The 20,744-nt window shown below is 52.0% G+C and overlaps 7 protein-coding genes across 7 annotated transcripts; 3 read left to right on the top strand and 4 right to left on the bottom strand.

Annotated features, from left to right (window-relative positions):
* Window positions 1-422: 422 nt before the first annotated feature.
* Window positions 423-1,964, bottom strand: AYO21_03393 (hypothetical protein; the record flags this gene model as incomplete). The annotated part of the gene is made up of 1 exon (XM_022653367.1): window positions 423-1,964. The coding sequence occupies one exon, from the start codon at window positions 1,962-1,964 to the stop codon at window positions 423-425; it is 1,542 nt and encodes a 513-aa protein (XP_022514469.1).
* A 788-nt stretch (window positions 1,965-2,752) lies between these two features.
* AYO21_03392 (hypothetical protein) lies at window positions 2,753-4,277 on the bottom strand (the record flags this gene model as incomplete). Its single annotated transcript, XM_022653366.1, has 2 exons — window positions 2,753-3,384; window positions 3,440-4,277. The coding sequence occupies 2 exons, from the start codon at window positions 4,275-4,277 to the stop codon at window positions 2,753-2,755; spliced, it is 1,470 nt and encodes a 489-aa protein (XP_022514468.1).
* A 1,122-nt stretch (window positions 4,278-5,399) lies between these two features.
* On the top strand, window positions 5,400-5,837 carry AYO21_03391 (hypothetical protein; the record flags this gene model as incomplete). The annotated part of the gene is made up of 1 exon (XM_022653365.1): window positions 5,400-5,837. The coding sequence occupies one exon, from the start codon at window positions 5,400-5,402 to the stop codon at window positions 5,835-5,837; it is 438 nt and encodes a 145-aa protein (XP_022514467.1).
* A 1,278-nt stretch (window positions 5,838-7,115) lies between these two features.
* Window positions 7,116-8,986, top strand: AYO21_03390 (hypothetical protein; the record flags this gene model as incomplete). The annotated part of the gene is made up of 5 exons (XM_022653364.1): window positions 7,116-7,364; window positions 7,422-7,737; window positions 7,793-8,230; window positions 8,297-8,775; window positions 8,906-8,986. The coding sequence occupies 5 exons, from the start codon at window positions 7,116-7,118 to the stop codon at window positions 8,984-8,986; spliced, it is 1,563 nt and encodes a 520-aa protein (XP_022514466.1).
* Window positions 8,987-9,865: 879 nt separating this feature from the next.
* Window positions 9,866-13,084, bottom strand: AYO21_03389 (hypothetical protein; the record flags this gene model as incomplete). Its single annotated transcript, XM_022653363.1, has 1 exon — window positions 9,866-13,084. One exon carries the CDS (start codon window positions 13,082-13,084, stop codon window positions 9,866-9,868), a length of 3,219 nt encoding a protein of 1,072 aa, XP_022514465.1.
* A 454-nt stretch (window positions 13,085-13,538) lies between these two features.
* On the bottom strand, window positions 13,539-14,657 carry AYO21_03388 (hypothetical protein; the record flags this gene model as incomplete). The annotated part of the gene is made up of 3 exons (XM_022653362.1): window positions 13,539-14,040; window positions 14,091-14,204; window positions 14,260-14,657. The coding sequence occupies 3 exons, from the start codon at window positions 14,655-14,657 to the stop codon at window positions 13,539-13,541; spliced, it is 1,014 nt and encodes a 337-aa protein (XP_022514464.1).
* A 3,126-nt stretch (window positions 14,658-17,783) lies between these two features.
* On the top strand, window positions 17,784-19,628 carry AYO21_03387 (hypothetical protein; the record flags this gene model as incomplete). Its single annotated transcript, XM_022653361.1, has 2 exons — window positions 17,784-18,793; window positions 18,857-19,628. 2 exons carry the CDS (start codon window positions 17,784-17,786, stop codon window positions 19,626-19,628), a joined length of 1,782 nt encoding a protein of 593 aa, XP_022514463.1.
* Between the last annotated feature and the right edge of the window lie 1,116 nt (window positions 19,629-20,744).

Below are 20,744 nucleotides of genomic sequence, written 5' to 3'. Positions count from 1 at the left end.
TTCTTATGTATGTTACGTATGTAGGTATGTGAGGAGTGTTGTTTGTTATATATTAAACCGTGGTCACCCTGATTGACAAAGTGTGTATCGTCGGCAGGGAATGAGGGGTATTAGAGAAAGGATTAGTACGCCGGTCGTCGGGCTTCTACATACATACCCACATATACATACCTCGGGTATCTATCTACCTCCTTATTTTACCTATTTTACCCCAGACGGGAGGTGGTGTTTGTGTATACGTAGAACGGTTGACCCAGGGACATTGGATTTCTTGGGGAATGCGACGGGAGTTTCTTAATGTAATTCATGTATTCGACTGACTGACTGAATGAGCGAGTGAGTTTACTGAGTAGATGATGAGGATTGATTTCCACGTAACCGTATCTACTTGCACAATTATGTACCTCGTGCCCATCACCGCTTCACCTCTTCACTGCCGGAGCAGTCCTCTGCGCCCCGAACTTTTCGTGCCATTTCCGCTTCTTCTGGCTCTGGCTCTGGCCCTGCGCGTCCTTTGCGAGGCTACCCGCCACGCCGGAGGAAGGAGATGCGAATCTCAGGACTTGCACACCTTGGTCGTCCCGCGCCACACTGACACCGTTGACGGATGCTGAAACCGGTCCTGCGATGTCGCAGTTCACGGCCCAGGAGTCCGGAAGCAGCTGTGTCCACTCGGAGATGAATTCGTCGACGCGCAGTACCAGTCCCCCTTGGGCAGGAGACGAGTCGGCGGAGGAGTTTGGGACAAGTGACCGTTTCCGGGTGTGGGACGAGAGGAGCCACTGTCCGACCACGTCGCGACTGAGGCTGGGGTTGAATTTTAGCTTTGTATTGACTAGTTGGTCCTCGCTGATCGAGTCAGGGCTGCTCAGGTCCATGTCGAGTAACGAGGGGTCATCACAGGTATGGGGGTCCCGTCCGTCGTCTGCTACCTCATCTGTAAGTCGGCGTAGGATGGCTAGCGTGACATTGAAAGCCAGAGCACGTCCCACGTCCGTCTCTTCTGTCTCGACCAGCCCGTCAAGCACAGCACGGAGGCTCTTTCCAGGCAGGACGTGGTCGTTTTTCTCGAGGTTGACGCCTGAGATGGTACATTGCTGTAGGAAGTCCTTCCAGCGCCGAAGTAGCAAGGTTGGCGTGGGTAGGTAGACCATCTTCTTGTCTTCCTCGCCCTTTGGCGCTGTCGGCTGGGGCAGCTGGAAGACACACGACTTCCTCATCACATCCCGGATCAGCCTCGTCGGAGCGGGAATGTTGTCCAGCACGTTCCTCAATGATACCCCCTCAGACCCGTTCGACCGGGTCCCATTCCCTATACGGCCGCGGTCAAGAGGATCGACATCATCATCCACGTCGTGATATAAGGGTGTCAATTCATGAACTCTTCTCTCAATCTCTCGCTCGTCCGGCTCCACCTTGATCAACTCGAGAACATTTCTGACTTGTGCTCGTGTCGTGATACCACCACCTCTGGTACTGGAACCAGCAGCCTTGGGTAAGGTAGCCCCATCACCATCCTCATCCGCACCAGCCATAGAGGTGTCTCCGTCTCCGCCTTCATCTCGGCCTTTGTCGTTGGCCCGCGGTCCGTGAGACAAGTCACTCGTCTGCGTGATGTAGACGCTATTACTCGTGCTGACCTGCTTGACAGCCCAGATCTTGTCGTCGGTGCAGAGATGAAGAAACCCTTTTTTTCCCTCTGCATCCCGCACAGATGTTATTCCTCCTCCGCTGAACCCTTTCTGTAGTGGTCGCTGTCCCTGTCCCAGAGCTGAAGGGGCAATGTCCACCGACGACTTGAACCACAGTTTCCGCCTCTTACTCGGATTCTTGATCTGCGTCTCCACTTCGTCAAGCAATTCAGGCGGTAGCTCCAACAGGCGGAGGCTCTGGTGCGGGAGGGTGGAGGAGACGGGCACGGGAGGGAAGGTCAGAGGTTGTGAGGACGACGAGGTCGTAGACATTGCGCTGTCTATCTCTCCTCTTCTATCGACTATGCAGGCTTTGAATAGTACGTTGGAATGATTGAGCTACTCGCCGAATGGTCTGATGGTGTTAACTCCTAGATTGGTTGACCATGACGGTGTATCGTTGCACTATGCATTGCATTGTGCGTTAGACTTGGGGTTTAACGCGTCCAAATTGGGACGCGTCGCGGCACCGCAGACAAACAACGTCATTCCTCCTCTCGTCCATGATAATTGGCGACAACGATCACCACCACCACCCCGAAGGCAGTTGAAAATAGTCACCTACACGCATTTGCCCAAGCCATAGCCGACCAAGATGGCATGTTTCAAATCCTCACAGAGACGATGGATGGAGATGGACTGCTGCGTTACTTTTCTTACATGTCCTCACGGTGGCCATTAACCACCGTAAGCACCCGTATTCCTCACTAATAAAATGACTGATCACTGGGCTAGCAGTGACGGCCGCTGGTCATCCCTCAAAAGATATTGTGTACAGGTGACAAAAAGAGCCTCCCACCAACAGAGAGGTTGCCCAAAATACCTGACCCCCGGAAATGGCCGACACACACAACGCCGCCAACTCTCGTCCATGTATGCATCATGCTTTGGCTCAAGATGTTTGGATCGCTCGCTTTCTATCCCATATCCCATGATCCGTTATCTGTTGCTTTTTTCCTGAATTCCATGATCCTCTACCCGAGACCGCTGTATCGTGTAGCTCGACAGGTAGCCACCTATGAGCAATGGTTGTTGCATTAAAATCCCATTCTTCGTCCACTTCAGCTGTCGTCGTCTTCTGCTGAACCAGCAGGAGCCTTTTTCTCGCCCTTGTTGACCAATTTCACACCTTCCTTCTTCGGGGCGACGGCTGCCATGGCTTCTTTGTCCTCATCCCATTGAGAGCCCACCTGTTGGAACTCGTCTTCGAGTTTCTTGACCTGTTCGGCGTTTTCTTTTTCCTGCTTTTCACGTTCCCGTTTCTCACGCTCCATTTCCTCCATGTGCCGGATGTCATCCACCGAGGGTTCGTACAGATGCCACACGGTATAATGTGGAAGCCCTACCACAGAAAATCCCATGCGTCGGGCCATCTTTCCGAACCCTTCTGTCTCGGCGTGCCTTTCGAAGGAGAAGGCCGGAAAATGTACGCCAGCACGGAATACCCGGGCTTTGGCGAGGATAGAAACTCCGCCAACACCGTCCAGTTCCATCTCGACGTCAGGGTCTCCGTAGGGGTCGCGGAGGTAGGCCAGATGAGGGCGCCACGTAGCATACTCTGCATAGCCTTCAACAATGACAGCATCTTCGTCCAGTGATTCGGCGAGGGCAATGGCGGTCTCGGATTCTTGCCACGAGTTGAGATCGTATGGTTGTTCACCACCCAGCCAATCAGGTAGAGGCCGCCAGATATCTGTTCATTCCTGTTAGTTGAAGACACGACATAGATGCCACTCAGCTAGACTCACTCGGCACAATTACATCCTTGTCATGCCGCATGAGATCCTCGATAATGGTGAATGGACACGTCTCGACGTCTGCATCACGCCAATAGACCCAACTGTGGTATGGTCTCAGAGCCGCACTGAGCAGCCAGTTCCGTGCCCGCGCCATCAACTTTCTTCGGCTGGCTTGAGCCGCAAAGCCATGTCTGCTTTCCACATCTTGACCGACAGCCTGTCCAAAGTCCTTGTGTATCACCGAAATCTCGCCGTACGGCTGTGAAGGATCCGGGTCGGCTTGCAGTGCTTCCAGCATTTGGGACAGCAATTCTTCAGTGTTATCCTTGGAATCGGAAACGAGGAAAGCTAGGTCAATGAGGTGATGTGGATAGGTGAAGTTCCTTAGATGGGCGAAGAACATTGGTAGATGGGGTGCGGCGTCTCGTAGGGGGGTGCAAAGGAGGACACGTTCTTCCCTCTCCCAACCCACCGACGTTCCCTGGACATCTTCGAGATCGTAGTACCGCAGCGTCTCGATATCATCGTATTGAAACGAAGGGCTCGAATTATTCGACAATAACGACAAAGTGGAGTCGGAGGGAAAGAACAAGTAGAAGGCTAGGGAGCATGTCACCAGGACAATCAAGCCCAGCCGGATCAGGCGAGACCGGGTGTGGAGGGCTCGTTTTCGAGGCTCGAATTTTCGTGTAAAGGAAGAATCCACCTTCTCGTCCTCGACCAAATCTGGCAGACCCCAAATATACTTGCTTTCGAGATCGGAGCGGTCACTGTATGGACGATAGATGTCGTCATCTCGTTTCTTGTTGGCGGCGTAGCCATTGGTAAAGGCGTGATGCCTGTTCATCACTCCAACTCATCACAACCCCCTCAATCTTGTATCTCTGGTGTGGTTTAGCTCTTGAAGTAGCGGCCGTGTAGGAGGACGTGATTCGGTACCAGGAGGTGGCTGCGGATTGAGAAAGTCGGGGATGGCGACAACTGTTTAGCAGGGGCTCAGATTTGAAATTTGGCCAGCTGAAGAAGAGGAGGACACGATGAAAGGGAGGCGGGTCTGAGGGTAACAACGAGAGAAGTTGAATCGAAGGCGTGGTGGGTTTCTGGAAGGGGGAGGTCGGGGAAGGATGAAGCCAGGTGTGAAAGTCTAAGGAACTACGAAGTCGGGGCGTTGTTGTCAGGGTACGACAAAAGAAATGGGAATTTCGAGATGCTCGGAACAGATCAAGGGAATTCCCAATGGATGGATGGATGGTGAATTAGTTGTACCGCAGTCCGCCGCAGGGGAAACCTGTCACATTTTCAGCTGCACTTGAATCCACAAGGCATCGATGCGAGTCTGCAGGGCCGCAGTTTGTCCCCAGAAAGGGAAATTCTGTATGACATGACGCGGCCAGCGACACAGGAGTGCGGACTGTGGTGCAGCTATTTTCAAACAGGGCAGTCTGTATTTATTGTCTGCACATCTACATGAATGAAGAGAAGATTCGAGTCCGGCTCAGCATCTGTTGTCCGTCTGAACATGTCTATCTATGGTAACACAGCATGCTAGAAATTACGCCAGTCAAGATGCCACGATGCATGAGGCTCCCGCAGGCAAAAATGTCGTGTCTGACCAAAAAAGATGCTACAGCCATGTACTCTGGTACCTAGACAATGTCACCCAGTCACTCTTGCGACTATACTCCGTATACTTGGCTCTCAGATATAGAGGTATCCCTTTTCATATTTTCAATCAACAGGATTGGGTATGTCTGATCTGATGGCCACTTGGCCAACGATGGCAGTGCTTGGGTGCTTCAGGCCACCAGTCTACTCTGGGCTTTGATCTTCTAATATTACGATGTCTTTCTGCGAATTTACGTTGCGCATGTTGCTTTACTCCCGCAGACATCCGATGAAGGACTGAATACACTACCACTTGTACAGGAATCAAGCAGGGACCGTCCACGACCGACCAGTCCGCATCGACATGTCTTTGCGTGAGCAGCTCCTCGCCACAGCCAAACGATACCTCGACGCACACAACCAGCGCGACTTTCCTACCATCGCTGCCTGTTGCACCCCATCCTGTACCCATCGAGGTGGACCTTCTTCGGTCAAGGGCCCGACTCGCAACAACGACGAGTATGTTGCCTTCAATATCGAGGTCTTCAAGATGATGCACACCTACCATGCCGAGATGACGGAAGCCATTGTCGACGAGACCACGCGCAAAGTTGCCCTGTTCTTGCACGCCAAAGCCACTGCGGACGCTGGCGAGTATGACAACGAGTATATCATCACGCTAACCATGAGCGAGGATGGGAAGCTGGTGGACGATCAGTATGATTTTATCGACAGCCACACCATGATGCAGTGGATAGCCAAGCTGGGCAATTTTGGACAAGAGACCTGGGAGAAAAAGTGAAAAAGCCTCGATAAGGACTGGGCAGATGGTTCTAAACAAAAACATACCTCGTACATGCATTGCATGCATACCTACCTACATCACCTCATTCTTTACCACGACTGCGCTGTTTCCTCATTCTGCCTGCGGCTCTAAATGACGTACCGGGCACCAGGAAAACCAAAAAGAGAATTAGACGTCGGGTTTTCGTATCCGTCAGAAGTTTTTCTTCCGCCTCAACATTCTCTCATTTGGCCGTCGCCTACAAGCTTCGAGCACACCATTTTGGTATCAGCTTGCTCAATCGATATCCATTTCAAATAGTAAAGCTTTGGTGTGAGCTCACTGCTCCTCTCTGGACCCATTTTGTGTTGTGCTCATTCCCACCGGACCGCCACCACCGCCACCACCTCCCGAACTCCCTAGGAATTCTCCTCGGCAGACGCAACGGGGAACCCCCTCCCGCGTCATCCAGTCAGAACCATAGTGGCAGAGAGTGATAGATCCCTAGGCAAACACAAGAACAGAGGGCATCCAATCCTGCTGACGGCGAAACGGCCGACCTTACAACCAAACTGAAAGAGCTTTTCCCTCGTCCGCCTCTGTATCTCATTGGGCCCCCTGTGCGCTCAGCCGTCCCGCATCCCGCGCTGCTTGGCCTCTCCAAGCCTCTCCCAAGGCCTTGAATCTCCTCCCGCTTAACCTTATCCCATCTTGGCCCTATCACCAGTGGGTCGACAGTGGCTCTGTGGCTTTTGCTGTTTGCTCTGCTTGGACGATGGATCGCCAGCCTTTTCCACAACTACCCACGCCTGTGTCGTCACCATGCCTGCCGGCGTTTGTGATTCCTACCCTACCTTGCCTTGTCGCGCCCATCGGGGCCACCCAGACGACATGCACAAGGGTTCGTTCTCCATACTTTGGCCTCATGTTGCTTGACTGCATGGCTGTCCCCTCCCCATCCTTGACTTTTCGTCTAAGCTTTGCTTGCCCTGTTACGTTGGCATGCTTAGTTTTTCCGTCCTCGCACCCCCATCACAGCATTGTCGCATAAAGGTGCATTTTCCTCACGGCAGAACGCCCCGACTTTTCGCTTCTTACTCTCAGATCTTCTCTTCTCCTTTGGTAGCTGGTATTCCCAAAACAATCACATGCAGGCGATAGCTCGTCTCAGTCCTGATTCTCTATATTTCACCTGTTTTATACGGGTCATTCGCGCGATCAAGTGGCGTTGATCCATTTCATTGAACCATTCGCAACTACATTAAAACTGGGACTTGAAGGGCCACCGACGCAGAAATGTCCGAGACGTATGAAAAGAGGGAGCCCGCCTTTGGCGAGGGCAACGTCCTCAAGCCCGATGAAGCCATTGATATAGAGGCGAGGCGTGATTCTACCATGGTCCATGGTCGCAAAATGAGTAGAATCGGCCCGCCTCCGAGGATCGGTTCCTTGCCCGATACTTCGGGATCTGACGATGAATATGGCAAGCTGGTCGCAATGGAAGCCAACGATGCCATCAAGTATCGGACTTGCTCCTGGCAAAAGGTTGTTCATAGTTCTATGCCCAACAGTTTGTTTACATAGTGGCTGACGACAAGGCAGACTGCCGCTTTACTCTTCTCCGAGTATATTTGCCTGGCCATCATGTCATTCCCTTATTCATACTCGATCCTCGGGCTGGTGCCCGGTATCATTCTCACGGTTGTTCAAGCCGCTTTCGTCCTCTACACGTCTTTGGTGGTTTGGGAATTCTGTCTTCGACATCCTGAGACTCGAGACGTCTGCGACATTGGACAGATGCTGTTCTGGAACTCGAAATGGGCGTGGTACTTTACAGCGGTCATGTTCATCTTGAACAACACTTTCATTCAAGGACTCCATGTTCTCGTCATTTCGCGCTATCTCAATACCATGAGTGGTATGTTATTTTTTTTGAGTATCTACAGTTTTGATGGAGACTGATCTCGTTCTAGGCCACAGCGTTTGCACCGTGGGCTTTGCAGCCATCGGCGCCGTCATCTCGTGGGTTTGTTCCATGCCCCGTACCTTCAGTGCGCTGTCGAAACTTGCCGCCTTTTCTGCCTTCTTCACTTTTGTAAGCGTCATCCTTGCTGCTGCTTTCGCCGGCGCAGAGGGCAAGCATGGTACAGCTGGCTATAATCCCGATCCGAACCACGTCAACGCGGCGGGTGTGAAACTCGGCGGTGAGCCGCTGGTCCTAGCGGTGCCTTTGGCCGGAACCACGTTTGTTGCAGGGATGAATGCCTTTCTCAACATCAGCTATACATTCATCGGACAAATCACGCTGCCGAGTTTCATTGCCGAGATGAAGAACCCTTATGATTTCCGCAAGGCGCTGTGGCTCGTCACCATCTGCGAAATCATCCTGTTTAGTCTCGTTGGAGGCATTGGTAAGACCTTTTCAGCTCTAACCCATCCGCAACGAAGAAAGAATGCTAACTCACCTCTTCCCGTAGTCTATGGCTATACCGGAACTCAGTACAACACGGCGCCCGCATTCGGCAGTCTGGGCAACGACATCTACAAGAAGGTCTCGTTCTCCTTCATGGTCCCGACGCTCATTTTCCTCGGCGTACTCTACGCCTCCGTGTCAGCGCGCTTCGTGTTCTTCCGCCTCTTCGACGGCACGCGACACAAGTCCTCGCACACGGTCGTGGGCTGGGTGTCCTGGGCCGCCATCCTGGCCGTGACGTGGATCCTGGCCTTTATCATTGCCGAAGTCATCCCCTTCTTCGCCGACCTGCTGTCCCTGATGAGCAGTCTGTTCGACTCCTTCTTCGGCTGGATCTTCTGGGGTGTCGCGTACCTGCGGATGCGGCACGCGGATCTGGGCCCGGGCTTCTGGAGGAAGAGGGGCATTCGCGGGTGGATTGGGTTCCTGATGAACATCTTCATCATCATCGTGGGGGTCTACTTCTTGGGCGTGGGCACTTATGTGAGTATCTACTCCCTCTTTAACATGGTCCTTTGTTCTAGTAAAACGATTGGAAGGACTTTCCTTGGTGGGATGAGTATTCACGTGTGAAGAGTCGAAGAGATTACTAACGTTGATCAATGCGGTATAGGCCTCTGTCGACAGTATCGTCTTGGATTATGAGAACGGCAACGTCCGCGGCGTCTTCACCTGTGCCGACAATTCAGTCTAGACACAGTTCTTCCACCCTCTTAGATACAATACCGATCATTGGAATAAGGCGTATGGGAACAAATTGTAAAAGGTCCACCAACCAATAACAACCGACACCGGAAAAAGATGGCAGACCAGAAGACGGCCTGGATGATAATGTATCGAAGACTTGACATGTAAACCTTGGAAGATCACTCACTCACTCACTCGCTCTCAGCACAGCAACAAGGCAACAAGGAAAAAACCCCAACAGACAGCCAGACAGACCCCGCGACGGGAAGAACTCTGAATTTGACGAAGTCAAGACAAAGACATGTGGTAAAATCACTATACTATCTATACTCTCTATACATGTAATAAAGTCGCATGAAATACGCGCGAAAATTACGCGGAAATCCCGCAAAAACCGCAACCCAAGTTTTTTTACGCCGCAGCGACAACAACAACAACAACGATAGGAAATCAAACAATTCGGAAGAAAACTTAGACCGGGGGGGGGGGGGGGGGGGGACGGATTCTTCAGAAAAAGAGCAAGTAAAGTAGAGTAAATTTTTGAATTTTGCTATGCACGTATTGTAATTTCAATAGGGTGTACTAAGTAGGTCGGAATTCGTATCTAACTGTTGGATGACGAGGTTGAGAAGTATATTATAGCACAATTTAAATGGGTCCATGGATGGGATGGGATGGGATGCGATCTGAGACGAATGATACACAACACACAGTGATGCGATAGTACCGAGTACTGATGGTAGGATGATGGTTGCATTGACACAGGCATACATGCACACATGCACACATGTAGACATATTGGTCGCTATCTGTCTACTAGGTACCCAGGGTATGCACCTCGGTATGTATGTACTCCTAGAAAAGCCAGACTCTCAAGGTGTCACGTCTAGATATCCTCGTCCTCATCGTCCTCGAGCATCTTCGCGTAATCTTCCACCGAAGCAAAGGTGGGAAGGTTCTTCAGCTTCGACCGTGCCGTCTTCTTGGGGTTCTTGCTGCGGCTATTATCCTCGTCCTCTTGTTGTTGGTGCTTGCCCTTCTTCTTCTTCTTCGCTGCAGGTTGTGCGGCAGCGTTGTCCTCGTCGAAGCCTGCAAAGTCGGATCCGGCGTCGTCAGAGTCAACGTCCTCAGCGTCCACCATGAGATCATCCTCGTCCTCGTCAAAGAATGCGGGATCGATGTCAACACCCTCATCCTCATCGTCATCACCACCCTCGTTTTCCAACCCGCTCAGGTCCCCGTCTTCAACTGCTCCGTCTTCGTCATCCGATTCCAAATCCGCCAGATCGAGGTCCACATCATCATCGTCCTCGAACTCGTCACCCTCTAGATCTGGCGCACTCTGCATCATAGCCTTCCAGATTTCATCCTCGTCCGCGTCCGACTCGTCCACGTCATCGTCGGCCTCACGTCTCTTCTTCTTCTTCTCCCCCTTCTGCTTGTCCTTCTTGTCGCCCTTGCTCTTCAGACTCGTAAAGTATTGGTGGAAGAAAACATCCTCGGCGGCAACCTCGTCGCTCTTCTTCAGCCTGAACTGCTCGCTGTTCACTGGCATGTCCTTCTTCCCGTTCACCGTTCCTGCAATGAGGACAGCGTGCGAATTGTCCGTCGCCATGGGTTGCATGATGCTGCTCCCTCTGAGACCCGAGCTCGATAGCTTCGGGTTGCGGTACACAAAGCGGTCAAGGAAGTGCGAAAGCGTGTGTAAGGTGAGATCGGGTTTCCCGGGGAGAGGTTGGTGGCGCAGTACGTGGTCAGCGCTGACCGAGACAGAAGGATGGAAATGGGCGAGAAATGGGAGGACTTCCCAGAGACATGCGTTGTCGGCGTTGGCATGTTCTGGAGCCCGTTTGTGGGCGTCGTAGACGTGTCCTCGCTGCGACTGCGCTGATTCCGAGGCACCATCTGTGGCACCCGTGTTGGTTGGTTTCCCATCGTCTTCATCCACGACATCCCGAAATACCTCGACATCGTCTCCCTCGTGATCCTCTGGCTCGTCGGTCAAGGCCTTCAGCGAAGGAAATGTCTTCTCGAGATCTTGGATCAGGAAAAAAGCGCCACAGATGAATGGCGGTTCATGCAGACTCAGGACCTGCACAAGCCGTTTGACGAACGCCTTTACCCTCTTCACGCTCAAGTCTGCCTTGAGAGCACGGTGTAGCAAATTGAGGTAGAGTTGTTGCTTCGATGCGGTGATCAGGCGCTGGTCGAGAAGAGATTCATACAAGACTCGATAGAAGCGGTCACTTGACGCTTTGTGCTGAGATGAATGGGAGATCTGTTGGATAAGCAAGAGGGATTGGATGCTCGTATTGAAGTTCGCCGAGTGGGCGATTCTGAAGAGTGTGTCGAGGTGATCGGAAAACGCTGTGGTGCTATTGCCGCTGTTGCTGGTGTAAGGGTAAGCCCGATTGACGCCAGTGAGGATCGCCGAGATGAGTTTCTCGCGAAGTTCCTCAGCCTGGGGTTGGCCACGTTGCTCCTGGGTCTTTCTGTTCTTCTTCCTGCGCCCTCTACCCTCCACAGGGTTTGTATCCGGTTCGTCCTTTACGACTACCTTGTCGGTTTTCAGCAGGTCAGTAAAAAGTCCAAAATAGATGTCGAGTAGCTTTGTCGCTACATCTTCCTCCCTCGCACTCAACACGGTCTGGTTGAGAGTAACCACGGCGTAGTATTTCCCATGCAGAGTTTGACCGGGCCTGAAGATGAAGTCTGTCTCGATGGCGCGGACAACCACAATTTTCATGGCTGGGTGGGCTAGCAGCAATTGCAAAAGCGAATAAGAAGCCTGGGAGGCGATTTTCTTGACGGGGTCGCCCAGCTTATTGATCAGGAGGCGTAGCAGGTTTGACTCCTGTTCTGGCCTTTCCCTGAGCAACTCGAAGACGTAGCTGACGGCGCGAGCCTTGGAGAATTCAATCTCGTCGTTGCACCATCCTTCGAGGATCTTGAGCACTTCAAAATACTGCCCTTTCAGCCAGCTTTCGAAAGCCCACGATATCAAATGTTTTTGCTCGAGGCGGCGGGGCAGACTTTTCCCTCTTTTCCAAGATCTCGCTTCTAGATACATAAAGGCAGGCTGGTCGTGAAACGCGTAAAGCTTTCTCGATGCGGGGAGAAGTGAGCCTTGAGCAAAAAGGTCCTTGAGCGCGCGGAGCACATCGACGGCTTGAGACCGACTGCGTTTTCGAGCCAAACCGATCAAAGTCTCGAGAGCTTTCATATTGTGGATAGGAGAGTCCTGCACGGCCAAGGTCAGGGCTGATATCTTGTCCGATAAGGTTCCTGATGAAATGACAGTGTTGTAAAATGCATTGGCGGATGATGACTGCTGCGACTCCTTGAACTTTTGGTTGTCGTCGTCAAGAAGAACCTTTGCATATTCGTAGAGTTCGTCAAGAGACTCCTTAGCCAGGATGTATATGGGCTCTCTTGTTTCGTCCACTTCTGGGCCAGGGATGTTGTACCAGTCTGGTTGTGGTTCGCAGATCAGCCTCGTTTTGTTGCCCCGTCCATTCTTCTCTGCCTGTTGTTCTCTAGCAGTTTTTGATTCTGCGACCGCCGGAGCCGGGATATCACCGTCGTCTCCTTCGAAGTCAGTGGAGACGTCCTCTTCATCACGGCCTTCTCCTTGGGCGAGGGCGATCTCTTTGAGGATATTTCTCATTCCCTTGTCTAATTTCTCCAGGTCCGCCTCCGGGATGGTTCCTTCGACCTCTGACTCGGAGTCTGCATCTGCGAGGAGTGCCAGATCTTCAGCCGTGCCACCAAGAGCTTTCATTTCCTGCTCCAAGACGCCGTCCTGTGACTGCTCTGCTTCTCCTTCAATGGGCTCGTCTTGTGATATGTCCTGCGCGGCATCATGCTGGTGTGCTTGGCCGAGGACTCTCCCGTTGCGATCACGCTTTTTACCGCGTTCCGTCTCCGTCCCATGACTTTTATTGCGACTCTTCTTCTTATCCTTTTCTTTGGCGTCGCCCGGCTCGGTAAATTGGTACCGACGTTGGATTGTCTCCCGTAAATCTTCGAGCGAGGATTGTTTGTCCGAACGTTTCCCGGGTTCTGTGGAAGATAGCCCACCGAGGCGAGCCTTTTTGGGAGACATTAAAATAATGGCTTCACTGCTGGTCACCGACCAAACAATCGCAGCTTGCAGTAGAACTAAATTTCTGAGAAAATCTCCAAAAATCTGGAGGGATTATGGAGGTTCTTCGGGCGGATTTTAAACTTGCCAAGACTTGTTATCGCCGCCACTTCAGGTACTCCGAGTAGGTGATCTGGGAGAGGGACAAACGCAGAACACAGAGCCGATTCAGTTTGAGGACTGGCAGGATATGGATATCTTCAATCGAATAATACAAAGAACAGGTACGTGTAGTCTGCAACCGTTCTCCCGGTTGGCCGACCGATTTCATCATAATCTAATTGCGTTCGTACCGAGACTTTCTCCCTCCTTCTCTCTATTTACACCAGCCTCCTCCTTTCCCGGTCAAATCTCTCTGCACTCCAGTATGGTCTCCGCAATGAAGGGAATCACCAGTCTTTCCAGCCGTCGTTGCTCACAGGAAGAGAGCCATGCCAAAAAGGGCGACCGTGCTTCCAACCACCATCAGCGGGTTCCCTGCGGCGAAAGTGTAAGCAGCTGCGTTGTTGCTAGAGGTACTGGGAGTTGCTGCTGACCCACTAGCGGTAGCTGACGAGCCTGCAGATGAAGAGGCCGACGTGCTGCTCAAACCAAGTGTGTCATTTTCCTTGGGAACTCCCTGCAGAAGTGTAACGTTTGCAATCCCGGGATAAGGGACGACGCCGTCGTCAGGGTAGGCAGAGCAGTTGGCATTTGCGGCAAGGGGACAGCTGTAGATATCACTGCAGATGGTCTGCAGCTGAGGTCCCGCGGAGGGGGGAATGACGGCAGCGGGAGGGATGCAGCGATAAGTGAACGTCTGGTCGAGAGCGTCCCGAGTAAAGTTGACGTCTGGCTCTTCAAATCCGATTGACTTTCCGGCAAGCACAATCTGTTCATTGAAGTAGCCCGATTCCCAGAGGTTGGGGTCCATGAATCTTGGGGTCGTCAGTGCTCTTTTACTGAGTATGTGCGCAAAAAAACTTACTTGTGGACCTCCCACATGCTAGCGACGCCCTGGTAGTGGGGGAACTCAGAACCTCCCTGTTGAGAACACCCGTAGAAATCACCAAAGTACTGGTATACGTGGGTAAGGAGTTGGCTGCAAAGTCCAAGGTAAGCGACATGTGGGGAACAAGTGGACATACGGGGCATACTATTGATTAGAGGTCGTTGTGTTTGCCGGCTTGTTGGCAAGCAATGCTCCAGCTCCTCCGTCGTCAAGCCAGTTCTTTGCGACAGGCTTCCCGTTCTCATTGGTAGAATAGTAGCCACCCGTGAAGTATGGCAAAAGATTGACGTCGTGACCCTGGAAGGTTTTGGGGCCTGCGATCCCGTCCACTTTGATGCCGACGTTAGGAGTAGTGTAGTTGCCCAGAATAAAGGTATGGGTAATCAGGGCCATGAGTTGCTGTTGACTGGCGGGCGTGTTCTCCTTCCCAAGCAGGAGAGGAGTATAGTAGTCGCAGATCGAGGTAGTATTGGGACGCAGCGCGTTCACGACACCAAACGCAGCCAGCAAAGAGAGGGCTTTGGCAGAGATAGTCGATGGCATTTTTACGGGACTTGAAAGACGTTTACTCGGGAGAGATTTCGCTGGAGTGTTCAGAGACTGTGCTGGAGGCTGAAGAAGAGAAAAGACGAGATTCTCAAGGGATCTCGCGATTTAAATGTCGAGAAGCCGAGGGCATTGGGAGGTAGCTCTGCTCCCATATTGGGAAACTGAATAAGACAAACTAGAGCATGCAAGGTCCGAAGGATTTGGTGTTCACGAAGGGGCCATTAGGATACCTCGAGAGTTCTTCGACGACGGAAAGCAGTGCATACTCACAACATGCGTTGTCCAATTTCAGCTCGTGCAACGCTATCAAAAAGGGACATTAGTAGATTTCATCCTTGTCCGGCCAGGACGGCGAGACGAATCACATCTGGTTGATTACCAACTCAAGATCGATAAATCTGTGTCCAAAGGGGTGCCGTATTGCTTTGGGTAGCGATCAGTGGCGATGGGCTGTACAAGGCAGCGTCATTGCCAGCTTCATAATCTTGAGCTCGCGCAATGTAAACAAGAACAGAATCTCTCCGCACGCCTGCAGTCTCGCGACGGCCTATCACAGGGCTAGATGGTTTGCTGACATTTCATGCTGGTGGCTGATGCGTCTCATTGGCAGGTCCACCACAAAGGATGCAGGATCTCAGTCAGAGTGCCGGCCACGTTGCAAGGAGCAAGATTTGGGCAAGACAGAGAAGATCTTGTTTTATAAGAGGTAGGCTAGAAGATGGTCAGTCATTGAGGCAGTTGAGAGGAGGACGAGAGAGAAGCCGAGGGGAAGGCATGGTGTGCAGTTTATTAATTGCCAAGCCTTTTGCCAAGACATAAAAGCCTCGTAGATCTTTTGCTCTTCTGATCGTTCCGCTCCGCCCATGCCTCTGCTAATTGACGGAGCGGCATGGGGAGATACTGAGGTGAGGTTCAAGGAGCCATAGAGTCTCGGCAATAGCGAAGTTGCAGGACCACTCAGAGATCTCAGAGGCATTGAAGTGCCATTTCGAAGAGTATGTATGCCTGTGAAACTGCTGAAGTGATCCTTGCACAAGCACCATTGACATACTCGTACATAATATAGACAGCCTCGATCCGCACATAGATTTACGATAGAGTCAGGTCAAACCCGCGCGTTGACCAATTATGTCGGATCCATCAAAATACAGCCAGAGTGGTACTCTGGGACTAGCACACTGGCCTAGTCGCCTTGAGTTCCGTATCTTCAATCAGAAACCTTGACCTACCCTCAGACACGAAGACCTCGCAACACTGAGTAGGTGGTTATTGCCCAATACATCCGCAAATCTCCCAGAGATCACACGTGGCTTTCATCGCTGGCTAATTCATTCTCTGAGTAGGCAACATGATCTTGAAGTGGATTAAGCAGTCGGCAAAGTGTCGATGGCTCCGCTCGCAACTGGCGCATAAGAGAATATGGTGATGGACAATAGCCACTCTACTTACTGACTTTGAAATTGTTGAGAGGGTGCAAGTGCCTCTTTTGTGTCCAACCACGAGGAACCAGAGCAAACAGGAGACCAACAAAACCCCCTTGCACGACGATGGCCAACAAAAGAAAGTCTGGAAAATGTCGGATGACAATGCTGCTTTCGCACCGAGGCATAGAAGCGGGTGTTTTTCATGGATATGTAAGGCGGAACTTGTCGTCGACGGTCGTCTAACAATCCCCTTGCCCAGAAATGATATCAGGCTCTATCCCCACCAAGCCATTGTTGACAATTACCCCAGCAGAAACATCAAGCTTTGTCGTCTTTGCTAACATAGATAACAGCATCTGCAATGGAGCACGAGATATGCTAAGGGAGAATTGGTTTCCAGAATGCTGGCGGTGGTAGGTGGATGTTGCTGAGAGAAGTCCGCCGTCTCATTGAACAGCTGGCACTTCTCAACATTGAAGGGGCAGTTCTCGAAGTGAAGGAGAAATGGTAATGGCCAAAGAGGGAAGTGTCAGATTGATATATACCGACGAGAGTAGAGACACTTGGTGCTTAGGAAGGCCCAGCATGTGATTGGCTGGTTGACTTGCCTAATTTGGTCTCTTTGTCTTCATCTCACCTGCCTTGCCCTTTCCCCCTCCTGGATGGTTCGCCTCGGGATACCGTGACTCGTCCTCGAACCGATCAGACGAGTCCTCCTAAGTAATCACTGCATCTCCGCAAATGTGAAAATTGCCCAGGTTGACACCAGGGAGCCGCGTCAGTGCCTCAAAAGGGTTTTGAGGCGGTGGAGTTCCGAGCCAGATCTACGATCGGGCCCTTTAGGAGACTCGACGGAGTATGACAGCTTGACATCCTGTCACTACTACTGCATGGTTCAGATCCAGCTTCGGAAAAAGTTTTCCCTTGAAGCGCAGAAATCTCTCACTCACGCTCAAACTCACTGTGAGAGACTTCCACAAATCCATGAACACTAAAAGGCCGTTCCATTTGTATACCGCTTGTTTACTAACTATACCTTCTGCGAGGACCCTTTCTGAATCAGGTAGGTGTGAAACGTCGTCTATTTTCATTTCGAGGCATTAGCCCCAGTAGGGGAGGGAGGTTCCCCCCTGACTTCTTGGTGGGGAGATGGCGCTCGTCAACGGATACCCTATACCCGCCACGAAAAGGGTCACAACAGCAATTTCCACGCGAACCGCCTGATAAGGTCAATACAGAAGTATAAGCCAGAAGCGGTGCGGGCTTTATTGACACAGATGTACGGTGGCTGCAATTGGTGACAACCACATGCAGTACTACCTTGGTCGCCAACGTTCCACCCGCCCAACTGGCGAATTGGACATGAACCCTGCAGGAAACCCCTCCCAAAATTCAATCGTGGTGGCTCACTCGAGACCGTTACGAGCGGGGAGAGGCTTAGTCATTACATTTTTGGTCGGTGGAGGTTCAGGATTCAACCAGCAGATGCCTACCGAGTACGGGTGACCGGTAAACCGGCTTGATCTTTTTGCGACCTGTCGACACTGTGAGGCTATTATCTTTGATACTTTGATGAGAGATCAGACTCTACCGCCGTGCTAGGCTGCTGTTTCTCAGATACTCATCTTCTGCGTCGAAGCGCTCTGCTTTCGTCTGCTCGCATGTGCCATCCGGGTCTGCCCGACTCCTAGTGGGGATGGAAAGACTAGCAGCCACTTCACCGCATCCAGCTGAACCTGCACCTGCCCCCGACTTCAGGTTTGTTGACAATGATGCGCTGCGGTCAGTCAAAACCAAGCGTAGTGAGACTGCGGCAAGACGTGCACATGCGGCACGAGTGGCTCACCAGCGCCGACGTGAACGGCAGCAACGGGGTCAAGAGTCTACTCCGACTGGAAAGCGTGGTTCTGTGTCTGAGAGCGAGAATGTGTACCTGTCTCCGCCGGCGGAGTTCAGTTTCGTTCAGGAGAAGGGGGACGAGGACGCTGGGAGACGTCGGACTGAGAGCTCAACACAGCAACAAGAGCGACAGACCCAGCATCCTCCCATACGGTCCCCCAATGCCATCGACCGTGACCTCACTATCATCCACAGAAATCCCTCTCCAGCGAGCAGCGCCGCAATTCTGGATCGCCGGCTTGACCAGACGAGGACAGACCCATTCAACCTGATGGGTGCAAAAGACTTGCCGCGCGCATTAAGACACACTCTCGACTACGCCTTTGACGTGTACTGGCCTGCAAATGTCAATAGTGCCCCAACCGATCAGTCATATTCCCTCATCCTGCGCCGAGGAGCTGCGATGCATCCTCATGCATTCCATGGCCTTGTGGCTTCGGCCGCCATGTTTCTCCAGAGAAGCACCCAAGACCGTCAAGTTGCCCGAGCGTGTGCTGCCTTGGTCAACACAAATCGAACGAAGGCTATCCAGTTGATCAACGAGGAACTTGATCAATTGCAGGGGGCTGTACCGTCGGATGACCTTCTCATGGCAATGGTCGCTGTGGCCAGAGGTTCGGTGGCACATTCGAGAGTTCCGCCCGCAAGCTCGATATCAAAGTCCCCATTGGCCAGGGCGCAGAATCTTCATTTCTACAGTACTCAGTCACTCGACCCTGGTTATATCAAGGCTTTCTTTGACATCATCGATCTGAAAGGTGGGTTGACTGGTGTCCAAACCCCTGCGCTCGCGACGTTGGCAGAATTGTAAGCATGACTTCCGGAGTTGATCATGCAGGAGAATTGCCGTGCTGATGAATTGTGTGCAAGCTTCGATCTCACCGTATCGACCTTGACAGGGCAACGGCCGAAATATGACTGGAGACATCCGCGACAACCATTGCTGACCTACGAAATTGGAGGTCTCATCATCGACCCGATTTCTGCTATGCTTCTCAAAGATCTCGGCTCTGGCTTCGACAAAAACATTCTTCTAGACATCCGTCCCACCTTGAACATGGTCTGTGAACTTGTGATTGCTCTGGACCGGCTGATACGCAAGGCAGTCCCCGAGCCTGCGATGCATGATTTAATCAATGCCCGAAACGCCATTCAGCATGCGCTTTGCCGCATCCAACGTCATGTTCATCCTGCCAGTCTGGAAGAAGCCATTTTCGAGACCACGAGGGCGGCTCTGCTCTGTTTCAGCGACATGGTCATTTTTCCTATCCCCACGAACACCGGCGTTCGGCTACGACTGGTCACAGAGCTCTATGAGTCTCTGCGTGCTTGCGAGACCTTTGAAGCGGTTTCTCAAGGGTTCGATTCATTTCAACTGTGGGCCACCACCATAGGTGCAATCGCAGTAATGAATCTGCCGCTCAAGGATTCCGTTCTTGACATGTTGAAAAGGCTCCTCTCTATACATTGCTGGACGTGGGAAATTGTCAAGATGCAGCTGCACAATTTTGTTTGGTGGGACCACATGTGTGACGAGTTGGGGCAGACTGTGCACCGAGAAGCAATGGGCATAGCTTCTTTTCCGACACCACCACCAGGTATACAACAGACGTTGACCTCCCATCGACCTCCAGACAGATAGCCTGGTCTTAGCTTCCGGCTTCCCTCGTCGGGTCGGGGCTGTTATGATCGGTCCGGGCTTGCTTTTCAAAGTAATCGTTGTCGTCGTCATCATTGCCAGCAGCGCGGCATGATCATACCTCAATCACGGTAAGCTTTGGAAAGCCAGATCACAAACAAAAGAGAGGCTTGCCATCATTGGTTCACAGCACGCATAATCAGCCCTGATCGCGAAGTTCAACAGGAGCCCTGGCCGTTATAAAGCGCCATCTCCTCACGGCGGAATGGGCAATTCTCATGCGTATTAACAGAGGTTGAAACGACCAAATGCACGTCGGCAACATCGTGGACCCGACACATATGTGCATAGCTTCTGGCGTGTCATGGCTAGGACAACTGGGTGTTGAGAATGAGCAATAGGGCATTGCAGTGGCTCCCAGAAATATTGGCACACTGGAGAGATAATTGGTGTCTTTAGGTGATGGACTGCGTGGTGTGACCAACTCGGGATGCTGTCGCAGTGCGTCTCAACACTCTTCCTGACGTGAACGAGCATCGAACCATTCTCCAGATGAATGGTTTCATCATGGCTCGACCGTGTTGAATCACCCAGGCGTGAATTATTCCCGTGGTCAAAAGATTCGAAAGTGTTGCTTTACAGCTAAAGATTTATACCCCGGAGTTCGTATTTGAGCGGCTACAGAGCAAGTATAATGAGGGATTTTGGACAAACCAGCGGATGAATACTTGTATGAGATACACCTGGCAATTAGGGATGCATAAACCCTGTGCATTCGAGGCCTTCCAGCCCTCGCTAGGCCTAGTCAGGCTCCGTGGTTCCGCGCTGATTGTGGCTATACCTGCAGTGCCCCCGACAGGTGGCCACCCACAGCGACCTCCCGCGCCCGCTACTTGGTTAGCATTAACTAGCAATTAACCAGGCACTCAGTACCTCGGACTGGCTATTCTGCTACTCTCCGTGGTCCTGGGTTTAGCTGGAGTGCCAGGCTCCCAAGCTCCTCCACGTCTCTCCACGCCATCATCCTACGAGATCAGACTCGGTCTTCCCGGCCTGCCTTTCCTCTTTCTATACTCGGTCTTTCACATATCAGTCTTTCAACCTAGACGGCAGCTGAAG

This window comes from Fonsecaea monophora (assembly GCF_001642475.1).
Source record: "Fonsecaea monophora strain CBS 269.37 chromosome Unknown Scaff16, whole genome shotgun sequence".
NCBI lineage: Eukaryota > Fungi > Ascomycota > Eurotiomycetes > Chaetothyriales > Herpotrichiellaceae > Fonsecaea > Fonsecaea monophora.
This window is presented reverse-complemented; position numbering and strand designations above follow the sequence as displayed.